At 36.3% G+C, this 19,510-nt stretch overlaps 1 protein-coding gene and 2 pseudogenes across 1 annotated transcript; all 3 read left to right on the forward strand.

The window, feature by feature from the left end:
• On the forward strand, positions 536-1,450 carry OR5H35P (olfactory receptor family 5 subfamily H member 35, pseudogene; annotated as a pseudogene).
• OR5K20 (olfactory receptor family 5 subfamily K member 20) lies at positions 12,478-13,404 on the forward strand. Its single transcript, NM_001390372.1, has one exon. It carries the CDS (start codon positions 12,478-12,480, stop codon positions 13,402-13,404), a length of 927 nt encoding a protein of 308 aa, NP_001377301.1.
• Positions 13,405-15,804: 2,400 nt separating this feature from the next.
• Positions 15,805-19,048, forward strand: LOC100138923 (olfactory receptor 5H1-like; annotated as a pseudogene).
• The last annotated feature ends 462 nt before the right edge of the window (positions 19,049-19,510 follow it).

Below are 19,510 nucleotides of genomic sequence, written 5' to 3' on the forward strand. Positions count from 1 at the left end.
AGAGTCATAGCTTACTAAAGAGTATTTATGACCCAAGATTCTTCTTCCTACATTCTGTTTTCTGCAACCAAATATTTAATTTCAAAAATAACCATTGATGACACGCCACATCTTAAAAGTTTTCAGTGCTTGCCTAATGATTAATGAATAAAATTGAAGATTATTCTTATGATATTCAATTCACTTGATAACCTAGGCCTTTCCAACATTTTTAAAACCTGCATTTATCTCAAACACACAGAATTTCCATATCTCATTAAATAGTTTCCCCATACATTTGTTCATGTTCAGAATTTCCTTTTTCTAAATAAGTTTATTCCTGTACATATTTTGAACTAAAATAATCACATTTTCCAAATATAACAATTTTCCCCAATACTTTTCTCATATTAAAGTACAAGTAAATAAAATCATATTCAGGCTAGTTTATGGTTTTGTTTATATTAGCCTAACTGTTTTTTTAATCTTCCGATATATAATCTTCTTTTCACATTTATTGCATTGTTTTTCGAGGCCATCTATTAAGGATACGGAAATGAAAAAAGCAACATTGCTGACGGAGTTTTTTCTCACAGGACTTAAGTATCAACCATAGTGGTAAATCCCCTTGTTCTTGTTCTTGGTGATATACTTCATCACCATTGTAGGAAATCTTGGTCTGATTGTTCTCTTCTGCAATGACCCTAACCTTTACATTCCCGTCTTAATCCTTGGAAAATTGGCCTTTGTTGATGCCTGGATATCCTCCGTAGTGACTCCAAAGATGCTGGTCAACTTCTGTACCAAGAGCAAAATTATCTCTCTCACTGAATGCAAGTTACACATTTTTTCCCCTTGCAATCAGTGTAACCACAGAATGCTTTTTGCTGGCAACAATGGCATATGATTGCTATGTGGCCATAGGTAAACTATTATATTATCCAGTGATTATGACAGATAGACTGTGCATCTGGCTACTAGCTTTGTCATTTTTAGGTGGCCTTTCTCATGCCACACTTGATAACACTTTTTAATTCAAATTAACCTTTTGTAATTCCATCATAGTATAGCACTTTTACTGTGATATTATACCATTGTTTCAGATGTCCTGTACTGACCCTTCCATTAATTTTCTGATAGTATTTATTTTCTCTGGATCAATACATGTATTCACCTTTCTCATGTTCTTGTGTCTTATTTGCTTGTTCTCTTTACAATTTTAAAAAAGAAGTCTGTTGAAGGCGTGAGGAAGACCTTCTCCACCTGTGGCACCCACCTGCTATCTGTCTCTTTATATTATGTGCCTCTTTTCATGTATGTGTGCCGTGGATCTGCACAAGCAGATGATCAGGATATGATGGATTCTCTATTTTACACTGTTATAATTCCTTTGTTAAATCCAATTATCTACAGATTGAGAAATAAAAAAGTCATAGATTCACTGACAAAAATGTTAAAAAGAAAAGAGTAGATATCATACTAATAAATGTTCTTTTTTCATTAAAACAACACAAAATGTTACAGGTTAGATGTTGTGACATGCTGATTAGTGTTCAAAGTTTTCTACATTTATAATTGTCCTATTATTTTAATAACTTAAGATGTTAGTGCCTAATAAATTCTTTAAAGCATTTGTTCATCTTATTCTAAAATATATAAGGTAGTTAATTGTTTATGTCATATAAAAGTAATTAAAGTAGAAAACAAATGGAAATATTTCATGTTTGAATGTTCTTCAATGTGTGACTTTATAAATGCATTAAGTACTAAGCTAGTGGAGTTCCTCTGAATAGTTTATCATGTATTTGATACTCACACAACTGTAGAGCCTCATATCACATGTAACTCCACAAGTAGGCAGGTTTGTGTTTGAATGAACAGAAGTATTCCCAGAATTCTGCCTGCCATCAAAAGGTATTACTTTCTACTTTATCTGACTCATCACAAATCTTTAGTAGGGATGAACTCTCATATAACATAGAGAAATAAACAGAAATTAGAAAATAATGAGGAAAAATGGCATTAGAAGTAAGATATTAAGTCAGAGCTACAGTGTAAAAGATGCCCTTAGCTAGTATGCTTTTTAGAGAAAGGCAAAGAGGCAAGTTGTGTCTCACTGTCTATGATGCTTTCTAAGGACCTTTCTAGCTTTGTTTGTATTTGAAGGTCAATCTGAAAAACTTCACTAATTTAGAAAACCAACAGATTACAATGATGATTTAAATTGGATAGGCATAGAAAAGGAGAAAAAAATGGAAAAATAGAAAGAAAATGGTCAATTTTTCTAGAATTAAAAATAGGCAAAAGATTAAGATTTGAAGAACAGTGGTATATTGTTAACAGTTAACAATAACAGTAATTGTTGTTGGAGTGTGTTGTTGACAATGAGGGGCTTTAAATGTATATTTGTTGTTGTCATTGTTCAGGTGCTAAGTCGTATCTGAATCTTTGTGACCCCATGGACTGAAGCATGCCAGGGTTCCCTGTCCTTCACTATCTCCTAGGCATGTTCACTGAATTGGTGATGCTATCTAATCATCTCATCCTCTGTTGCCCTCTTCTCCTTTTGCCTTCAATCATTCCCAGCATCAGGGTCTTTTTCAATGAGTCGGGTCTTCGCATCAAGTGGCCAAAATACTGGAACTTCAGCTTCAGCATTAGTCCTTCCAATGAATATTCAGGATTGATTTCCTTTAGGATTGACTGGTTTGGTCTCCATGCAGTCCAAGGGACTCTCAAGAGTCTTCTCCAGCATCACAATTCAAAAGCATCAATTCTTCGGTGCTCAGCTTCTTTATGGCCCAACTCTGGCATCCAGACATGATTACTGGAAAAACCATAGCTTTGGTTATATGGACCTCTGTCGGCAAAGTGATGTCTCTGCTTTTAAATATGCTGTCTAGGTTTGTCAAGCACCTTTTAATTTCATGGCTTCAGTAATCATGTGCAGTGATTTTGGAGCCCAAGAAAATCAAATCTGTTACTGCTTTTACTTCTTCCCTTTTATTTGCCACAAATGATTGTATCAGATGTAATTATCTTAGTTTTCAGAATTTTGAGTTTTAAGCCAGCTTTTCACTCTTCTCTTTTAGCTTCATCAAGAGGCTCTTTAGTCCCTTTTTAGTTTCTGCCATTAGAGTGGTATCATCTACATATCTGAGGTTGTTGCTATTTCTCCAAGCAATCCTGATCCCAGCTTGTGAGTCATCCAGCCTGGCATTTCACATGATGTACTCTGGCTTCTCTGATGGCTCAGATGGTAAAGAAACTTCCTGCAGTGCAGGAGACCCAAGTTCTATCCCTGGGTTGGGAAGATTCCCTGGAGAAGGGGATGGCTACTGGCTCCAGTATTCTTGTCTGGAGAATTCCATGGACAGAGGGGCCTGGTGGGCTACAGTCTGCAGGGTCACAAAGAGCTGGATATGACTGAGAAATTAACACACACTCTGTGTATAGGTTAAATAAACAGGGTGACAATATATGGTCTTGTTGCACTCCTTTCCCAATTGTGAACCACTCAGTTGTTCCATGTAAGGTTCTAACCATTGCTTTTTGACATGCATACAGGTTTCTCAGAAGAAGGTAAGGTGGTCTGGTATTCCCATGTCTTTAAGAATTTTCCACAGTTTGCTGTGATCCACACAGTAAAAGCCTTTCATGTAGTCAATGAAGCAGAAGTAGATGTTTTTCTGGAATTCCTTGCTTTCTCTATGATCCAATGAATGTCAAAGATCAAATAACTTTGAGATGATACAAGGTTATGTAGCTCAGTGAGCAGATGGGAAGAACATGGAAATAAACAAGAATTTGGATGTTTGTGCCTTCAAGTCCTTAAATGTCCATTTTATCCCACTACATACTCTAAGAATAATAAGTTATTCATCTTCAGCTCCACCTTTCTCTTCATCTCACCACTGACTCTATGTATATTCTTTCTGATACCACTGAGACCTTCACCTTCATAACTACATATCTTTTTGATTTACAAAACTCAAGTTACTTTTCCTCCCATTCTGGGGATCCTGTCTTACTTCCCGAACACAGCTGCCAAATTATTCTTTGTATGCAGAACTCGGAGCAAATCATATATTAGACATTATAAATGTTGTCAGAATATGATTTTTTTAACTTCTGAGAAGATATTAATACCATTTAAATGACACTTATTTGAATGAAATGATTAACAGATTGTCATGATATTTCCTTCTACTTTTCGATATAAAGCAAGAAACTTGCTAAATGTACTGTGAGTATTTGTGTTAACATAGGGTTTTCCAGTTAACAGAACCAATATGATATAAATATATAATTTATATATACATATAGATATCTATCTAAATGTTTATCATATAAAGAGTTTTATTATAAGATATTGGCACATATAATTATAGAGACTGAGAATCTGCCCTCTGCAAGCAGGAGACCCAAGGCAATAGATGTTCATAGTTCAAAGGCCCGAGACAGTAGAATCAATGGTATAGATTTCTGTCCGAGTCTGAAATCTTAAGAACCAAAACCATCAAAGACATGAAAGAGCAATGTCTGAGACAAGTAGAGAGAAAATTCAAATGATCCACTGCTTTTTTTGCTGTTGTTGTTAAATTAGGGAGAGGCATCTGCTTTACTCAGTCTATTGCTGCTGCTGCTAAGTTGCTTCAGTCGTGTCTGACTCTGTAAGACCCCACAGACAGCAGACCACCAGGCTCCTCCATCCATGGGATTTTCCAGGCAAGAGTACTGGAGTGGGGTGACACTGCCTTCTCTACTCAGTCTACTAACTCCAAACTAATCAGGTCTGGAAACACCCTCACAGACACACATCCATAGGTAATATTTTTCAAGATATCTGGATATCCCATGGCCCAGAGAAGCTGATACATAAAGTGAGCCATCACAAGTTTACCTGTTATCAATTTGGCACCTATACTTAATTCCTTACCATATTTAATCTTCAAATAAAGACAACAAGGTCATAATTCTGCCTAACATGATACAACTATGCTGTGTACAACTGAAAATGCACTAAGTCTTTCCCCAGATAAGAAGGTAAAATCCTTAAGTGATGTTTACTCTTCTCCTCAATATCTGGGGACTTAATACTATGATGTCTAATTAACAATGCTTAATTACAATGATATATAGTTAATACATCTTATGTTATGTGACAAGGGATAGGGAATAATAGTGGAAAGAAAACAAATATATTATCTGTATATGTATAAACATACACACACACGTATTCTTACCAAAACAGAAAGAAAATACATACATGCCAGAGTCCAGCTCCAGCAGCCAGGGGATCAGCCTGAAGGGATGAGGTGTTGGCAGGAAACGATATAGCCTCTGACAGGAGGTAGGGGACTACATGTTTATTTCAGGCATCAGGTTCTCTTTTATACTTTTTCAAAAGCATTAGGTCAGATGTTTGACATTTTCAGTTCCCCCTCACCCAGATTATTGTTTCATTGTTGCCCTTCCTGCTTCAGCGATTCTCTCAGAATCCTGTTTACTTGTGATTACATTGTAACTCATGCTTATGTCTGGGCTGCATACCACATTCCTCAGTTTATTTCTTATCTTTCTAAATCCTGCTTGCCCCTAGTATCTGAAGCTCACTATCTCCTAAAAAGGCTTCTAGCTATTCTTAATTATTCCTAAACCAAGCTCAGCAAACTTCCTTTGCCATAAACATATCCCTCACAAACAGGTCTTAGATAATAGTCCTTCCCATGGCCTCAAGCTGTGGCCTACCTGCTCATTCTGGGACATTCTTTGTAAAAATTCTTAAACAAATGTCAATGGTTACTTTATAGATTATTTTCTGGGCACAACTGCAGAAGGCTTTGTGCTTTCTCAAGCTTCTCTCAAGAACAATAAGCATCTTAACATTCTTTCCAACCAACTCAACTGAAGAAAGGAAGAAACAAGTCAGAATCACAAGAGCTAACTCCTTCATCCCAGTCTGTGCCTGCGGAATGAGGAGAGTAGGCTGGGGCCGTGCCTCCATTTTGTCAGTAATGCCTAAGGTGGCTCCTGACACATACAGCAGCATTACTGTCTTCATATCTGTAACTAATGACATGGCATTTAAAACTTTATACATTTATACATTCTTCCACTACCAGTCATATTCCCATTGACTTCAGGAAGTACTGAAGCTAATTATTGCTATTTACCTGGTGGGGTGACACAAATCTAATGACCCAAAGTAGCCTGAGGCATTAGAACTCCTGCCCAACTGGTTTGTTAAAGTTTGCCACTGAGCTTAATCATAGGAAAGAACCTCTAAGAGAGGTGCTATAAAATTTTTTATAAGAGCAATAATAATTTAAAAGAAATTTCAATATCTAATATGATCTAAAATCTTAAAATCTAGTATCATTTCTATCATTTAGTCTTATTGTTTTGATTTCCATTTTTATGTTTTATAATATGCATAATATTTTAGCAGTGTGGTATGTCTATCTAATTTATAAATAAAATTTTTATGTTTAGAAATATACCAAATGACTTTACTGACATGAATGTACACCAAAAATGGTTTGGAATCTCTCGTATTGTGAAGCAACCAGCAGTTGGAAAATAGGTGAAATACACGAGGAGATGAGACAATCTGGGGGAAATTCTAGAATGAAAGAAGAATGAGATCAAGTATAGAACTCAGGGGAACATTAATATAATTAAGGAAAAAGAAAGAACCACAACTCAGCATATAATCTGTTCCAGCAGATGGAACAATCAGGAAGATTGAAGCAGTGAGTCTTATCACAGAAGCCAAAAGTTAAGATTTTCAATAGAGTCAAAGCCTACAGTTTGGTTAGAAAGGTAATTAGATGTTCTTTGGAGCAGGCATTTAGAGTTAGTTGTGACTTTACTGAGAAACAGGGTTTGGTAAATTGGAAAGGACAGAAAAAATCAATGGAAAGGAACCAAAACTTCCAATCTAATTCTCCATTCCCTTTATATTACCTGTTCTCTTTATATTATGTATAAGTAAACTTCTACCACTCTAGTTTGCTATTAATCTTTTAATTAGGTCTTGCTTTTTCAAGTTTCTAGGCTTTTAACATTTGATTCCCTCATGCTAATTCTTTCCTCATGTGCTTTGCTTATAAAATCCTAATTTATCTTCAAGGTTCATCAGGAATGACAATTCCACTTAGAAATCTTTTTTTTTTTTTTTAATTTGTCCAGGTCACAGTTAACTTTGTTCACTATATTTTAATACAGCTTATTTATACTTTTTTATATCACAACCTAAATTGCATGGTAGTTAGCAATGTAAGTGTCTCTGTCATCACTAGGAGATTCTTATCAGAAGCATTTGTAAAACTTGAGAAAGTCTTATCCCCCATGCTCATATTCTGTGCTCACTTTACCCACCATTTTTTCCAACACCATGTCTATTGCAAGCACTTGATTAAGGTTAAACTGAACTGAAATTTTAAAAATAAAAAAACACATACTGAGGATCTAGCTCAGTTTGTGAATGCAGGTTCCAATTACATATGACACAGTCAGTGACTTGCTGACTTAAGCATATATAGTCAAGACTTAAAATCAAGACACATACAAGTCGTACTTGATCAAGTAGCAAATGCAAAATAAAAACAAGTATCATGTATACTTTGGTCACCTGATATGAAGAGCCAACTCATTAGAAAATACTCTGATGCTGGGAAAGATTGAAGGCAGGAAGAGAAGCAAATGACAGAGGACGAGATGGTTGGTTGGCATCACCAACTCAATGGACATGAGTTTGAGCAAGCTCTGGGAGATGGTAGAGGACAAGGAAGCCTGGCGTGCTGCAGTCCATGGGGTTGCAAAGAGTGGAAAAGACTGAGAGACTGAACAGCAACATTCTTGTATATTAGGAAAAGAAAAAATAAATTTAAGGACCTAGGAAAGTCCTTAAGGAGGAGATTTGATTTGAGATGAGGATGGTGTAGTTCTTGGAGTAGAGAGGAAGACAGTGTTTTAGATGAGGGAAGCATAAGCAAATTAATTAAACAGGTGCACAGAACAATGAAGGGAGGCACATGGCCGAATGCCCTGAGGTGAGAGGAATAAAGAAAGGTGACAGGGAAAATACAGACAGACTGTGTAGCCTCTGAAAAGACAAAAATTAAAAAAAAATGGACTTGTGTGAAAAACCAATGGAAGACCTTGCAAATTCTTGAGTAGGAGAGTATAATTTTTTCATTCACTGGACAAATATTTGTTGAACACCACAAAATGTCACATATTGTTTAAGATGTTAGAAATATACAGGGGTGAACATAACAGAGAAATCCCTTTCCTTTTAAGTCTATATGCTAATGGTGATTGGGTGGAAGGAGTGACCGGCTGACTCCTTGTGATACAATAACAAATAAATACGTAGCATATCGAAGGTAATTAATGGAATGAAGGTTCTTGAGAGTCCCTTGGACTGCAAGGAGATCAAACGAGTCAATCCTAAAGGAAATTAACGCTGAATACTCATTGGTAGGACTGATGCTGAAGCTGAAGCTCCAATACTTTGGGCACGTGATGTGAAGAACCAACTCATTGGAAAAGACCCCGATGTTGGGAAAAACTGAAGGCAGGAGGAGAAGGGGATGAGATAGGATGAGATGGCTGGATGGCATCACTGACTCAATGGACATGAGTTTGAGCAAACTCTGGGAAATAGTTAAGGACAGGGAAGACTGGTATGCTGCAGTCCATGGGGCTCGCAAAGAGTCGACACAATTTAGTGACTGAACAACAGCAAAGTGGAAGGAAGGGGAAAAAATAAGGTAAAAAAGATAATAGCAGCTGAGGGAAACTGAAAAGGTAGGAGAAACATCTAAGTAATTCATATGTAGGAATAAATAATGATATTACAGTTTTCAAAGAGGTTTTTAAAAGATATTGGGACAAATGTAAATAACAGAGTAAAGTTAATGACCCTGGCTGAACCTATCACATCTTTTAGTCTCCTTTCAAAATTCTAATAATCTTTCATAAGGCATATTAATTGTTTCAGTAAAAGGTAAAATTAATATTAGATTGTTTTCAGCTCATTTAAAATTTATGCAGATAATAAACAGCATTTAATAAGAATATATATAATAATTATCAAGGTGATCATCAAACAACTTTAGTCTTATAAGGCATCTATTTATGTGTAGGGGATTGAATCTCCCCACAGAAATACTCTCATGTCTGCAAGGAAATCCCTTAGGATTTGATGGAAAATTTTAACTTTGCATTGTAAGGAACATAATTATTGACTCTGACCTCTTTGCAGTATCCTGACTTTCATTCTTTTAATCCCAAATGTTTTAGAGACCAAAGTTTATATTCTGAAATTCTGTAAGACCTAAGCCAAGAAGGAAACGTGAGGTGCTACAAAACATTCTTAGTGAAATTTAGGTAAGGGGGATATTCTAATTTATTTTTACTTTTAGTATTAACATCCATTTATATATTTATCTGCAATTATTAAGCATTTTTGGTTGTTATTAGGTTTCAACTATGCCATTATCTTTCCAGCTCTTTTCAAAACTGAATTGTGGAAAATTCAGGATGAGATTCAAACTGTTATTCACAATGACTTTTTCAGACTCAGGTAGAACTTCAAAATATACAGGTAAAGATAAGAACTCTATTAAATAATTCAGGCACTCACACTGAACACTTCTAACTTAGCTGAATAATTAAGTGGATTATTTTTAGTACTTTAAAACAAATAACCAAAATTTTCAGTTGGTGTTTTTACTTTGATGTTTTGATTATGGAAAAATAAAACTATTTTGACCAAAGAATTCATATTAGTAAACCTAACAGTTAACAGTGTTAGTGGATCACTAAATGATAGCTTTTTAAGAAGAAAACAAAATTTGTCCTCAAAAATTACATTAAGATTTAAAGGGTTTTCTCTTCTAAGTTTTTGAAAAACTAAAGTATAAAAGCAAGCTTACTATTATTTATTAGCTTTTATTCCACTGTGATATACTTTAGAAAATCTTACACAGTTTTTTTAGAGTCCGAAAAATAGCTGATGAGTAGATTCAAATGAAAGGATACCTTCTTTTAAATTAAATATGTATATGGTATTTATCATAAAAACATTATTTAACATATATAACATGCTGATTTGATACGTTTGTATATGGTAATATGATTGTCACTGTAACATTTAGGACTCTGTCATGTCACATAATTGTCATTTCTGTGGTGGGAATAATTAAGATCTAGTCTCAGTACTTTTGATGATTATGGTAAATATTTTTGTCTACATTCACTATACTGTGTATTAGATTCCAGGATTTATTTATCTATTAGTTGCAAATTTGTACCCTTAAACATTACTCCTATTCTATTACTCCTTATCCCCTAGTAATACCATTTTACTCTGTTTTATAAGTTTTGCTTTTTTAGATCCACATGTGAATTATACCATGCAGTATTTGTCTTTCTAATCACTTAGCATAAGGTCCTCCAGGTCCGTTCATGTTTTCACAAATGGCAGAGTATCATTCTTCCTTGTGGCTGAATAATATTCAATTGTGTGTGTGTGTGGGTGTATGTACACATACATACACACACCACACTATCCACCTTGTCTTCTTTATCCATCCATCCTATGATGGACACTAGGTGTCTTGTCTATTGTGGATAATGTTGCAATAAATATTACAGTGCTGCTGCTGCTAAGTCACTTCAGTCGTGTCCAACTCTGTGCTACCCCATAGACGGCAGCCCACCAGGGTCCCCCATCCCTGGGATTCTCCAAGCAAGAACACTGGAGTGGGTTGCCATTTCCTTCTCCAATGCATCAAAGTGAAAAGTGAAAGTGAAGTCGCTCAATTGTGTCTGACCCTTAGCGACCCCATGGACTTCAGCCTTCCAGGCTCCTCCATCCATGGGATTTTCCAGGCAAGAGTACTGGAGTGGGGTGCCATTGCCTTCTCCGATTACAGTGCAGATATCCCTTTTATAACTTGTTTTCATTTCCTTTTGATTATACACCCGGATGTGGAACTTAGGGATCATATGACAGTTTTATTTTTAATTTTTTGAGGAAAATCAATCTTATTTGTAATGGTTGAACCAATTTACATTCCCACCAATAGTGCATAATGGTTCTCTTTTCTTCACATCTTTGCCAATACTTCTTATTTCTTGCCTTCTTGATGACAGGCATTCTGAGAGGTATAGGGTAATTTCTTGTGTTTTTGACTTGCATTTTCCTAAGGATTAGTGATACTAAATACCCTTTCATGTGCTGTTGATTACTTGAATGTCTTCTGGAAGAATACCCTTTTAGTTCCTCTGCCCACTTTTAAATCAGATTTACTTTTACTATTGAGTTGTGTGAGTTCCTTATATATTTTGGATATTATTCCCCAATTTTTGAATGATGAGGTTTGAAAATTTTTCTTTGTAGACTCTTCTTCAAAATTAATAGACTCAACTTGCAGGAGAGGTCACTAAGGATCACTGATAGGATTCTGAAAACAACTTCACCCCTTCTAGGTCACTGGGATGGAGGTAGGGCTGAAATCAATACTGTTTTCTCCTTGTAGCACAGCACAGCTGTCATAAGTACAAGTCACAGTTAACTTCAAAATGTCTATAATTTAATAAGCAAATTGTGCCTTCAAATATAAAAAGGTAGATTATACATAAGACATTCTAGATTGTGTTGCATATACAAGACATGCTTGAGAGCAGACAAAATGGAGATCAGTGTGATCTGGGTCATTTAGTTAAAACTTTCTTAAATAGCCTTACATGTAAATTATGCTTTATATAAAAAGAGTAAATGATTCAGATACATGGGTAAAAGCACCAGAAATAATCATGGACAGAGTCAGTATTTATGGAAATAGGTATGACACTGGGAAAAGGAATAAAAGATATGCTAATCAATGGATATATAATTCCTTAGCTACCAAAGAATACTGTTTTTTTTTTTTTTTAAGAATACTGTTTTTAAAACTGAATAGGGAATAGTCCTCCCCTTAATCTTAGTAATCTTCATGCAACTCCTAAGGCAAAACTTTAACCTGTCTATTGTATTTTTTTTTCCAAACAGGCACTCCATGGGGAGATTGTATGAAAACTTTTGCTCAATGAAAAACATATATATAAAGAAAAATTGATTTAAAATTTATTCTAAAAAATTTTAAATACTGACATTGAACTTATTTGAGGACACTGAAGCAAATATGGATACTTTAAATTTGCACACTGTACTTGTACAATTTCATAAAGACAAACTTTTCCCACTGTAAGCATCCTCCCTGGAATTATCAAAACATTCTCATGAACCTGAGGTTTAGATTTGAGGTCATAGAGGCTGACATGTTAGAAGTCTGTGTGCCTGTATCACAGAGACAGTAGGAGAATCTGAAGAAGAAGCTCTTCTCTTTGTTGTAAAAATAAAAATTTTGAAGATAAAATAATACATGCTCTAAATTAGAATCTTATATTTCCATAATTCTTATCTCAACAAATAAGGTAGAGATGGCTGAGAATAACTGCTCCTTGGCAACTGAATTTATCCTCATAGGATTTACAGAACACCCAGATCTGAGGATTCTTCTGTTTCTGGTGTTCTTTATCATCTTTCTGATCACCATGGTGGGGAATCTTGGTCTCGTGGCATTGATAGTAACAGAGCAATGTCTTCATACACCAATGTACATCTTCTTGGGTAATCTTGCTCTCATGGATTCCTGTTGTTCCTGTGCCATCACCCCCAAAATGTTGGAGAACTTCTTTTCTAAGGACAAGATGATTTCTCTCTATGAATGCATGGTACAATTTTATTTTCTCTGTCTTGCTGAAAGTGCAGACTCCTTTCTCCTGGCAGCAATGGCTTGTGATTGCTTTGTGGCCATCTGCAAACCACTGCAGTACCACATCATGATGTCACAGAAACTCTGCATTCAGATGACCACAGGGGCATACGTAGCTGGAAACCTGCATTCCATGATTCACGTAGGGTTTCTGTTTAGGTTAACTTTCCGTGGGTCTCATCAAATCAATCACTTTTTTTGTGATGTTCTTCCATTATACAGACTCTCCTGTGTGGACCCTTATATCAATGAATTAATGATATTTATCTTTGGAGGATCAGTTCAAATATTCACTATTACCATAGTAATAATTTCTTACCTTTATATCATTTTCACAATTTTCAAGATGAAATCTAAAGAAGGAAGAAAGAAAGCTTTATCTACTTGTGCATCCCACTTTCTCTCTGTTTCAATATTCTATGGTTCTCTTCTCTTCACGTACATTCGACCGAATTCAGTTAATGAAGAAGACAAAGATTTACCTGTTGCTATTTTTTATACTCTAGTGATTCCTTTATTAAACCCTTTTATTTATAGTTTAAGAAATAAAGAAGTAATAAATGTTATGAAAAAAATTATGAACATATCATAACATTCTGAAACAATTACCATGCCATGTGGACAGCTGATTGCAATTTGAGAAAACTTTTTTCAAAATCAAAGAATATTGAGAAAATGGGAAATGACAACTTTCAATATAAAATATTAAATTAGTAAAACATGATTAGTTTCTGAGCTGAATAAACAAGTTCAGAAACAAGACTTTCTGCTAAAATGCACTCCAAAATATAAGCTACTAGTTTTCATCAGGGATAAACTAAATAATTGCTCCTGAGTAACACAAAACTGTGTTCCATTATGATTAGTTCCAACAGTTACGATTAGTTTCAGAGTATAATAGTTACAATATTGCTGGCAAATTTCTGCAATTGGAAGCCATAATCTAACGAACTCCTCATACCTCAAGTTCTCAAAAATTAATTCCTTCTTAGGCAATACTGTGTGACAGAAGTAAGCTATATATTTCCATTTGAATATAAATTTTGAATTTAAGATATTATATTTGAATATGAATTCACATAAAACATGCAATTCATGGGGTCGCAAAGAGTCAGACACAACTGAGCAACTGAACTGAATTGAACTGAACACATATATATGGAATCTAGAAAGATGGTACTAATGAAATTATTTGCAGGGCAGCAGTGGATACATAGACATAGAGAACAGACTTATGGGCGTGGAGGTGGTGGAGAAAGGAGAGGGTGAGATGTATGGAGAGACTAACATGGAAACCTTCATTATCATATGTAAAATAGATAGACATATAGTAAACAGGAATTTGCTGTATGACTCAGGAAACTCAAACAGGGGCTCTATAAAAGCCTATAGGGGATGGGATGGGAGGGAGATGGGAGGGAGGTTCAAGAGGGAGGAACATAAGTGAATCTATAGTTGATTACCAACAAAATTCTGTAAAGCAATTATTATTCAATTAAAAAATAAATTGAAAAAAAGAGGGACAGACTCAGCTCAAAGCCCAGTCCTCCTGGTTCTGATTCAGCAACTTGGGATTGTATACCCCTCCCTACCTCCAGAAATTGAGCAAAGAGCAAGTTCAATCTCACAACCAGTGTAGGCTCTAGAAACTACATCTTTAGCCCCACCTTGTACAAAATTACTACTCTGCTTATTTAATTATATGCAGAGTTCATCATATGAAACGCTGGGCTGGATGAATCACAAGATGGAATCAAGATGGCTAGGAGAAATATCAACAGCCTCAGATATGTAGATAATATCATTCTAATGGCAGAAAGTGAAGAGGAACTAAAAAGCCTCCTGATGAGACTCAGAGAGGAGAGTGAAAAAGCTGGCTTAAAACTCAACATTCAAAAAACAAAGATCATGGCATGTGATCCCATCACCTCATGGTAAATAGCAAAAAAGTGGAAACAGTAACAGATTTTATTTTCTTGGACTCCAAAAAACAGAAGACTGTGATTGCAGCCATGAAATGAAAAGATGCTTGCTCCTTGGAAGGAAAGCTATGATAAACCTAGACAGTGTATGAAAAACCAGAAACATCATTTTGCTAACAATAGTCAAAGCTACGTTTTTTCCAATAGTCACGTATGGATGTGACAGTAGGACCATAAAGAAGACTGAGTGCTTAAGAATTGATGCTTTCAAATTGTGGTCCTGGAGAAGTCTCTTGAAAGTCCCTAGGACTGCAAGAAGATCAAACCGGTCAATCCTAAAGGAAATCGATCCTGATTATTCACTGGAAGGATTGTCGCTGAAGCTGAAGCTCCAATACTATGGCTAGCTGATGTGAAAAGTCGACTCACTAGAAAAGACCCTGATGTTGGGAAAGACTGAGGAGAGGTGGGGAAGGGGGCAACAGAGGATGAGATGGCTGGATAGCATCACCAATTCAATGGACATGAATTTGAGCAAACGCCAGGAGATAGTTGGAGGACAGAGGAACCTGGCATGTTACAGTCCCTGGAGTCTCAAAGGGTTAGACAGAACTTAGTGACTGAACACCAATAGCAAAATTTATTTCCACCCTCCAAAACAGACCCCTTTTATTATATTAAGGAGGAAATAAAATTAAGAGAACTCTTAAGTGCAAGGTTTCATTTCAACTCTCTTCCCCCATAATATCACTTTATAATTTCTGACTGCTAGAAGGCAATGGCACCCCACTCCAGTACTCTTGCCTGGAAAAGCCCATGGATGGAGGAGCCTGGTAGGCTTCAGTCCGTGGGGTCACTGAGTCGGACATGACTGAGCGACTTCACTTTCACTTTTCACTTTCATGCATTGGAGAAGGAAATGGCAACCCACTCCAATGTTCTTGCCTGGAGAATCCCAGAAACAGGGGAGCCTGCTGGGCTGCTGTCTATGGGGTCGCACAGAGTCGGACACAACTGACGTGACTTAGCAGTAGTAGCAGCATTCTTTTCATTTACTCCATGGATCAGGCACCACCCAGTGAGGATATGGAAAAAGAAAATGCAATATTACTGACAGTTTATTTTTATTTTCACAGGGCTTACATACCAACCAAATGGCAGATCCTCTTGTCATTGGTGTTCTTTGTGATATATCTCGCCACTATTGTGAGGACCTTTGATCTGACTGCTCTGTTATGGAATGACCCCCCACCTTCACGTGCCTATGTACTTATTCCTTGAGAATCAGGCCTTTGCAGATTTCTAGATATCATCCACAGTGACCATCCTGCCCCCAGCCAGTTGCTAGAGAATCTCTTTGCCAAGAGCAAAATGATCTCTCTCACTTAATGCAAGATACAATTTTTTCCTTTGCAATCAGAGCAACCACAAAATGGTTTTTGCAAGCAACTATGACGTATGATCACTACGTGGCCATATGCAAACCATTACTTTATGCAGTAAATATGATCAATAGACTATGCAACCGGCTGCTACTTCTGTCATTTTTAGGTTCATGCCATACTTCATCATGTTTTTAAATTCAGATTGTGTGTGTTAGTTGCTCAGTTGTGTCTTGACTCTTTGCAACCCCATGGGACTGTAGCCCACCAGGCTCTTCTGTTCATGGGACTCTCCAAGAAGACTGGAGTGGGTTGCCATTTCCTCCACCAGGGAATCTTCCTGACCCAGGGATCAATGTCTCCTGCATTGACAGGCAGATTTTTACCATTAGCACCGAAGTCAGATTAACCTTCTGTAATTCTATAATGTAGTACATATACTGTGACATTGTTTAAGATTTCATGTACTGACCTCTGCATTAATTTTCTGATTGTATTTATTTTCTCTGGATCAATACAGGTGTGCATCATTCTGACTGTTCTTTTCCCTTATAAAGTTGTTCTGTTTATGATATTAAAGAAGAATTCTGTACAATGCATGTGTGAGTCTGTGTGAGTGCACACTCAGTTGTGTCTGACTCTGCGACCCCATGGACAGTAGCCTGCCAGGCTCTTCTGTCCATGGAATTTTTGCTGTTTCCTTCTCCAGGGGATCTTCCTGAACCAGAAATCCAATGAGCATCTGTTGCATCTCCTGCATTGGCAGGCAGGTTCTTAACCAGCTGAGCCACGAGGGAAGCCTGTACAAAGCATAATGAAAGCCTTTTACACATCTCTTAACTATCTCTTTATACTCTGACCCTCTATTCTCCATGTGTGTGCTCCCTGGATCTGCAGAAGCAGATGTTCAAGATACCATGGACACTCTATTTGTGAACTGTCATAATTCCTTTGTTAAATACAGTCATCTAGTCTGAGCAATAAGAAAATCATAGATTCTCTGGCAAAATGTTAAAGAAAAATGTTTAGATCTCATACTAACGTGTTCTTCATTCATTAGAAGTCACATAAGTGTGCAGATTAGATATGTATTGATTAGTGTTCAAAGTTTTTCATTTATAATTGCCCTAGAATTTTAATGACTGAAAGATAGAGTATTAATAAATATATTAAAATATATGAATGTGTGCATGCGTGCATGCTAAGTTGCTTCAGTAGTGTCCGTCGGTTTGCAACCCTAGGGACCATAGCCCCCCAGGCTCCTCTGTTTACGGAATTCTCCAGGTGAGAATACTGGAGTGAGTTGCCATGCCCTTCTCTAGGGGATCTTCCCGACCCAGGAATTGAACCTGAGTCTCTTACATCTAACCTGCATTGGTCGGCAGGTTCTTTACCACTAGTGCCACCCGGAAAGACCAAATTATCCCAAAATATCAAAGCCATAGAAAAACTTAATTGAGTGTTCGGGTTAAATTAAAGTAATTAAAGAGGAAAACAACATATTATACACAGATGTTCTCAATGTGGCTTCATAAATGCGTTATGCACTACAATAGTGCAATTGCTCTAGACTCAATTCTCATATTACACAGAGAAATCAGCAGAAATGAGAAGATAAAAAGAAAAAATGAGAAAGGAGTTAAATAAATGAAAGTCAGAACAAATTATAAGAGGATGTTTTTAGCCCAGTGGGTGTCCATAAATAATGAGAAGATGGGAGCTGCCTCTCATTGTCCATGATACCTTGAAAGACACTGTCTAGTTTTCTTGTGTATTATACAGTAATCTGAAAAGCTTCACTAATTCAGAAAGCTAAGAGTTGAGGTTTCAGATTTAATTGGGATGGGCATAGAGAAGAAAAGTGAAGTGGCAGAATAGGAAGGAAATGGGCTCAACCTTCCTACAATTTAGAAATGATGAAACTGATAAGAAAAAGGAAGTAATATGGAAAAGCTATTGGAATATATTGTTGAGTAATAGAGGCTTCAAATGCATATTACCGAAGTTCAAATAATTGTAAGATGATATGATATCATCTTATCATATCATATGAGTAGCTGGGAAAGATAAAATGAACCAGGAGCTTGCATGATTTGTGCCCCTGAAATGCTTAAATGTCATCTTTTGTCCGACTTTATACTCTGATAATATGTGATTTATCTTCAGGTCCATTTCTTTCCTTCCAATCTCACCACTGAATCCATACACATTCCTATTGACACCACTGAGGACCTAAAATTACTCACATTTGTCATTTGTAATAGTTTGTTACTTCTTTTATGTCATGTTGATATTCTCTTACTTCCCAAACATTACTGTTAGATTATTCTTTATAAACAGAATTCTGATTAAATAATATTCCTCTTCAATAACTTTTGATGGATTGCCATTACCACCAGACTATGCATGTATATATGGTATACATATGCAGAACTTCATATATGAATATACGTGTGTTCAATTTGTTAAGATCTATGCAAAGAGTCAGACATGACTGAGCGACTGAACTGAACTGAACTGAATGTATAGATAACATGATAAACACACACACACACACACACACACTACTCTGAATTTGCTGATATTATTTGAGCACTTTTCTTCCAAATTTAACTCTGAAATCTCTGCTTCCACAATTTTCCTAATGGACCATATGTTATACCAAAATTAATTATTGAAAGCCTCAGGACAAAACTTTCTTTCTGGTACATGTTTTATTTTCATACAGGTCTCTCCACTGAGAATGATCCCTCTAGGTATCTATCTTCATCTCCAATTGAAATGGTCCTTCCTTCAAAGTTTAAATGTTACAGTTTTGTTTCCACAAATGATCTTGTGTAATAGTGTAATACTTATTTTTAGCCTATATGTTTTTTTTTAGATTACAGTTTACAAGTCTCGCTATTCTTTAATCTTTTGTGGTGCTTATTAGCACAACTGTTTACATACATGAAGTCCTAAATAAGCATTTAAGAAATATATGTAAAATTGAAATAAATATTACTTTCAGTTCAGTTCAGTCACTCAGTCCTGTCTGACTCTGCGACTCCATGAACTGCAGCACGCCAGACCTCCCTGTCCATCACCAAATCCCAGAGTCCACCCAAATCCATGCCCATTGAGTCAGTGATGCCATCCAACCATCTCATCCTTTGTTGTCCCCTTCTCCTCCTGTCCTCAATCTTTACCAGCATCAGGGTCTTTTCCAATGAGTCAGCTCTTTGCATCAGGTAGCCAAAGTATTAGAGTTTCAGCTTCAACATCAGTCCTTCCAATGAATACCCAGGGCTGATCTCCTTTAGGATGGACAAGTTGGATCTCCTTGCAGTCCAAGGGACTCTCAAGAGTCTTCTCCAACACCACAGTTCAAAAGCATCAGTTCTTTGAAACTCAG

Source organism: Bos taurus, chromosome 1 (genome assembly GCF_002263795.3).
Source record: "Bos taurus isolate L1 Dominette 01449 registration number 42190680 breed Hereford chromosome 1, ARS-UCD2.0, whole genome shotgun sequence".
In the NCBI taxonomy this organism is placed as follows: domain Eukaryota; kingdom Metazoa; phylum Chordata; class Mammalia; order Artiodactyla; family Bovidae; genus Bos; species Bos taurus.

Excerpts from the sequence above, each read along its gene's own strand:
- OR5K20 (NM_001390372.1), top strand. The coding sequence starts at position 12,478 with ATGGCTGAGAATAACTGCTCCTTGGCAACTGAATTTATCCTCATAGGA.